The 6,106-nt window shown below is 41.1% G+C and overlaps 2 protein-coding genes across 3 annotated transcripts in view; one reads left to right on the forward strand and one right to left on the reverse strand.

The window, feature by feature from the left end:
* clec16a (C-type lectin domain containing 16A) overlaps positions 1-1,270 on the reverse strand; it is a 41,349-nt gene extending 40,079 nt beyond the window's left edge. For both annotated transcript variants that reach the window (XM_040157137.1, XM_040157127.1), the window contains exons 1-2: positions 899-1,270; positions 26-154 (exon numbers count right to left, since the gene is read on the reverse strand). In XM_040157137.1, coding sequence (XP_040013071.1) covers positions 26-154; positions 899-972 — 203 coding nt within the window. In that variant the 5' untranslated portion in view covers positions 973-1,270. The remainder of the gene's footprint in view (positions 1-25; positions 155-898) is intronic.
* On the forward strand, positions 1,106-5,856 carry dexi (Dexi homolog (mouse)). Its single transcript, XM_040157149.1, has 2 exons — positions 1,106-2,273; positions 2,663-5,856. Exon 1 carries the CDS (start codon positions 1,920-1,922, stop codon positions 2,187-2,189), a length of 270 nt encoding a protein of 89 aa, XP_040013083.1. The 5' UTR covers positions 1,106-1,919; the 3' UTR covers positions 2,190-2,273; positions 2,663-5,856.
* The last annotated feature ends 250 nt before the right edge of the window (positions 5,857-6,106 follow it).

Consider the following 6,106-nt stretch of genomic DNA (forward strand, 5'->3'; position numbering starts at 1 on the left):
CATGAAGACACTGACTAGGACTTACTCAAACACAGAGCTGTCATTCTGGTCCCCCCAGATGAGGATCTCTGTGATGGAGCGGATGGTCTCTACCAGTAGGTTTCTGTTGTGGTCTGTCACTGTGGTGTTTTTGGTCAGGACATGGTACATATACCTGATGGAGAAACATGAGTGAAGGGACAATGTGTGGAGGAAAGTGGCAAATGCGCAGCTTTGTTTTAATTTGTGAATGTTCACAAATCCATCTTTAAACCTAGCATGGGAAAGACAGATCTAAAGACATACCTGGAAGCTGCAAAACAGACCAGAATGAATTAGTTTATAGGACAATGACAGCCCCAGTGGTGATTTAACTGGGCTTGACAACTGTAAACCCTGCATTCAAATAAAACCCACCTGTCAAAAGAAAAAAAAAAATGCCATGAACCCACAAAGGTAACCTTTAATTCTGAGCCAGTGGATCATTTCCAAATAGTGTAATGTAATAACCACCAGGTTAAAGCCCCTATACTATACACCCACACTGTTTCCACTTATATTGCCTGGTTAGACCTCAGGACTCTGTAGGCGTGTACAGACTGAGCTTGACTGAAATCAACCCCTCTCTCGTTACTTTGTTGCACCTGTCGGGGTGGGACAACAATTCAGTTTTAGGGTGGATTTTCACTCTCAACCTAACAATTACAAGCTAGCTCACATGTCTATCTACGTTACCTAACAGAAAAGGGACGCCACAGCCACAGAACGCATTATTAGCTGACTGGACCTCAGGACAGCTACAATTAGTTAGCTACTGTTGTTTTAGCTGTTTATAACTGGGCTAATGTTACCGCTTACAGTCGTTCTCAGCAGGTTACCATACAGGCTAACGTTAGCTTATCTAACGCTAGCTACTCACTTCAGATGGTCCAAGGAGTGGATGTTTTTCGTTCTCCCCTGTCCTCCAACCCAGCTCCGTGAGCGGGCAAACATGGTTGTGGTTTTAAGGGGGATTATGTTTTTGCCAGGCACGTTATTTCGCTAAGGTTAGTGTCCGCATATATCCATTACACCCACTTTCCCGTACAGATAGCTACTTAGCAAACAGAAGGTGAGAGGCGGCGATAGCTGCGCTGAGGAAGTATTACGTAACATTTTCAGTGGACGGTCTGTTTGGGAGTTGCAGTTCTTTTCCCTAAGACGACTAGTTGATACGGGACACAAGAGCCAGTGGAGCAAAAACTACAGCTTTCAATTTCCATATTAGCAGTGACGATTAACGCACGCGACACGTCCTGCAAGGGGGAAGGGGGAGGCGCAGTATTTTTGATTGATACATTTAAAGGCGAATCACGGGAGAGCCTGCAAATCGGTGAGCCAATCATATGCAGAGGTTTCAGTTGTCGCTTTGTGGTCAGGAGTGTTTTGATGCAGTTGGCAAAAATGTTGAAAGGGAGGTTTAGCTGTAGAAACATCGATAGGAGCGTGTATTTGTGAATGTTTTTCCGGGTGCGGATGGTTGTACACGAAAACTTAGCTTCCTGACATTTTCGTGTTTGTTTATGCTAGCATTGCATGCTACTGTTTTTAGCCCTAGCCAGCTGGCGAGGCGTGAATTCCGCAAACCCAAGAAACGAATGTCAAGAATGCGTGGAGCTAGCTAACATGATACTTTAATACTGCCCGTCGGTTATTATTAGCTATGAACACTACGCCCTTAAGTCTAGCTGTTTTCTTGTCGTTTTCCTCTGGACCTTACAGATAAAAAACACCTAGTAGCTGTCTCTCAAACACTGTTTGCAGGTCGGGACTAGCCGAAATGGACACCCCAGCCCCTTCACCCCAGACAGATTTCTAGCGGTGGCACCAGCAACTCGAATCCGCCACATCCTGGCCTTGCACAATCACAAGAAGCCAAACCGTGACTGTCTTTCTTTTCTATGACACACCAAATTTATGCACAGCTAGATTCGGTGGAATCGCTCTTGGACGATCTCCCATATATGTTTTATCTCGGCCTGTTCTTTGTGAACGTCTTGATCCTCTACTATGCCTTTCTGATGGAGTACATCGTCCTGAATGTGGGGATAGTATTTCTGCCTGAGGACATGGACCAGGCGCTGGTGGACCTCGGGGTGCTGTCCGACCCGGCCTCTGTCCCTTACGACACAGACACGGAGTTGGATGTTTTTGAGGGCTATCTTGAGTGACAGGGCGGTCCCGGAGGAAAAAATGATGCAGATGGTGATGATGCAGAGGTCCGGTGCAGGTTGGGCCAGCGTGAACACTCCCTGGTAAGTGATGTGGAGAAAAAATCCTTTCAAGCGGATGCTGTTGTTGAGTTTCTCTCACAAAGACACATCGGTGAATAAGTAAGCAAAGCAAGCAAGGAGTTATGTTTTATGACTTGTTTTTTTCTGTTTCATGCTCAGAATCCAATACTGAGATTAAAATGTTACACACTAGACCCAGTGGTTAACGTACAGGGCAAACAGCAACAAATCCTGGAATCTGTTTATGGCTCAATTGATATCGATACAAACAGATTTAATTCTGTTGATTCTAAATACATTTCATCCAGAAAGCACAACCATTTTTATGCCATGTTTTAACACCTGTATAAGCCTTTTTCAAAGCTATTTTTTGGCGAATATCTGTAACACTTGTGTCTCCATGTCTCCAGGTTGTCTCTAAAGAAGGTAACCTGAGGAAGAGATCCAGCACGGCCGACCGTATGATGAGTGATTGTTCCCACGAAAGAGCACTCTGCACTTGATCAGCTTTCAGTCACTCTGTTGCCATTCTGTTAGCAGTGGACGGTGGCAAGACACCAAGGGTTAGCGCTGCCATCTGTGTTCCTCACTTTGGACACAATGAAAGATAAGAGGGAAGCACTATGTACTGCAGGTGGAGAGAGAGAGCTGTTCCCTGTGAATTTTATCAGAGATGTGGAGCATGTTTCAGGTCGTCTGCATTGCTTGCCAGTTCAGATACACCAACCTGGCATTTACACTCAACAGTTATCCAGGCTGTGGAAGATGTGGTGGCTGACTGCAGAAGGAAATGAAATGAAACACTTTCCACTTCAGTCACAGCGTGATGTGCTTCACAGTAAGACATTTCAGAAGAACTGGCAAAGTTCAGGAAAACGCTGTGCACTGTAGGTCTGTTGCATACTTAATCACTCACAAAACAGCTTGTTTGAACTATTTGTCCGTCTATATTTTCAGAATACAGAATGCATTGCTGCTTTGCAGGCTCACTCATCCTTGAGGCCTAATTTAAAATGTGTCTTTTGAGGCCATCCATACTGTATGTGTGCTTCAGGGATGTACACACTCTCAGGAGCGCAGTTTGGAACTCTGGGCACACTAGCAAGACATAACACTGACACTGGATACGGGCTGTGAAACTATAGGACATGGGAGAGCCCTAAACTCCTCAAGCTCTCTTATAAATCAGGAACACCAAACTGCACTTGCCGCACTCTTCACTGTAATGCAGAGAGTATTAAAGTATGTCTTCTGTTAACCTATATCGACTTAGATAAATGGGGTCATATGCAATTTTAATTTTCCACAAAACAATTAACATTAATAGATTAGTTATGAAAGCTGGCCAAATGTGCCAAAATGATATTAGTATGTGTAGTGTCAAAGGCTAAAACCTCATATGAAAGACAACCTCAAAAGAAGTATTTCAGATATTTGACATGTTCATCCTGTATTTGTTGCATACATGTTTGTTCCTATAATGTTAGACACATAGACAAGACTCAGCTCATGATATTGGTTGTGCTGTTTTTTTTTTTTTAGTTGTCAAAGTTCTGTTTGATTGCTGTTTCTTCTGTTTACTTTGTTATGAATTTAGAATCCAGTTCATAAAATGTATATTCTTGGCAGCAATAATAAACTGGATTCAAGCAATGGGGCAATTAAATACTTAAACGAATGAGATCAATGTACAAAATCAGGTAATTATTCCATCCATCTGCTAGATTTGGTTGTTGATGGGTGGAAGAAGACCACCTTGTGTCAGTGACGCTTGTAAAGGGATAGTTCACTTGATTTACTAGATATTTGTAAGCCTTGAAAGTACTGTACATACTGTTGGTCTGTGAGGAGCACTTACAGCTCAGCTAATTAACTAAATGTTGATTTTCGTGGTAATACAGAGGAACCAGTATTTTTTCTCATAGCATACTATACCTGTCTACCACAATATGCAAACTGTGCATAATAATCATTGCATTGTGGTTGTTGTGCACCAAATAACCAAAGCTGTAGAGACGGAAAACCATTTCAAAATATTTGTACATGCATGTTTCCTACTCTAAACAAGCTTTAGTCCAGAATTTCATTGCCTGACTATCAATGTTTTGAACATTACACTCTACCATACAGCCGTTCACCAACATGACTCTGCTCTGCTGTACTCAGTTCATCTGGTCACATGTCGTTTCAAACAACACTTTGCCCACTCAGCTCAAATGATACACTAAACATAGCCAGGTGAATTTTGTCTGCTGCCACATTGTGTAATGAATTTAAAAGAAAAAGCTATGGGGAAACTCAAGAACAGGGATGAAAAAAAAAATAAAACACATGGATGACAGTGCAATTAGATTGTGTAGGACAGGTTTTCTCCATCAGAATCAATATCCTTCTTTTTGGTTTAATGCTGCCATTAAGCAATATGCAATGGTGACATTTACAATGTTTGAATTTGTCTGTGTAAATCAGTATGCCCATAAGAAATCATTTTTTCTGGCAAGATATAAATTTCTCTGAATCAGCATTTAGACCACATGACACTAAAGCTCAGGATACTAATATTCATTAAATATTAAAAACATGTTTGTATGGATTCTGATCAGATAGTCAGAATCAGGTAAGGGCTTCCTGTAGATTAACAGTGAATAGTTAATAGAACTCAAGAAAGTATGTACTCAGTCTGCATCATGCTGGAAATGGACGACATTAACAGGCTGATATATGTATTTTATTTTAACTAAAGCTTAATTTCAATAGATGAGTTGGGTAATTAAAATCCAATACTGAAACTCTCTCTACTCTCAAACTCCCAATATTGAGAAATCAGCGGAAAGGGAAGCTGCTAGATGAGGAGGATTCTTGTTTTGTGTGAAAACTGTTTATAAATGACTGGCGTTAGTTACAGGTGAAGGGCTGTGCCATTTCCCAGGCATGATGCCACGCTGTGTTGCTCAGGCTCTGGTGAACACTGTGCTCACAGCATTCTAATTCATTGAAAACTCTATGTCGACTCTGACAGATGAAAACCTTTGCTTGGTTTGTTGGATGTCGTCATCGTCAACCTTTACCGAGCGCTTGTGTCTCCCCTCCACATCTGCTTCTTTGCAGACATGCACATGCTACAATAAGCTATGGATCGTAACAGAGTTTTATTTTCCAATGTGTCTATTTAATAAACTTTGAGCGAATGCCAGCTTTTTGCTTCTTTCTTTAACTGTCATTTCAGATGTCTGTTTGTAGAATATCAAGCATTAGATGAATGTATTTGAAGTGGACATGTTCATCTCAGACTGTTTACTAGTAGCCATGTGCTGTGCTGGTGTCATGTTACCTTTTGTCCAAAAGAGAGCATCAGAGCACTAGAGAGCAACAGGAGCTTGTTGGAGCGCTTTGATACCGCTGATACTTGCTAAAGGAAACCCTCAATAGATAAGACAGGATGTGCTGGTCTTCAGAATTGATTCAAGAGTACGTCCTGGATGTTTGTAAAATGTCCGAGATTGACAACTGACACCTGATGTGAGGTAGCACAACTATCTCCTGATCCTAGACTGAGTCATGCAGCCATGAAGTGTACAATGACTGTATCAAGATATTTATACTATTTCACACATTGTAAAATAAAGAAATAACTGAATCAATATTTTCCCTTTGTATTGATGGAAATTTGAGTATGGCTTGGTCCTTTTACACATAATATAAATATTTTTAGTTGTTTAATATTATTTATTTTTATTATTAATATTAGTACTCTAATTGTGATTCCAGTCTTAAGAGGGTTCACATACATAAGTGAATGGCAAAAAATGAAGACAGAATTGCGTACCTTCAGTGTTTATTTAGAAAGACACTGC

The sequence above is a fragment of the Xiphias gladius genome, chromosome 3, assembly GCF_016859285.1.
Source record: "Xiphias gladius isolate SHS-SW01 ecotype Sanya breed wild chromosome 3, ASM1685928v1, whole genome shotgun sequence".
In the NCBI taxonomy this organism is placed as follows: domain Eukaryota; kingdom Metazoa; phylum Chordata; class Actinopteri; order Istiophoriformes; family Xiphiidae; genus Xiphias; species Xiphias gladius.

What these genes read in the sequence shown, in the direction of transcription:
- dexi (XM_040157149.1), top strand. Translation starts at nt 1,920, where the DNA reads ATGACACACCAAATTTATGCACAGCTAGATTCGGTGGAATCGCTCTTG.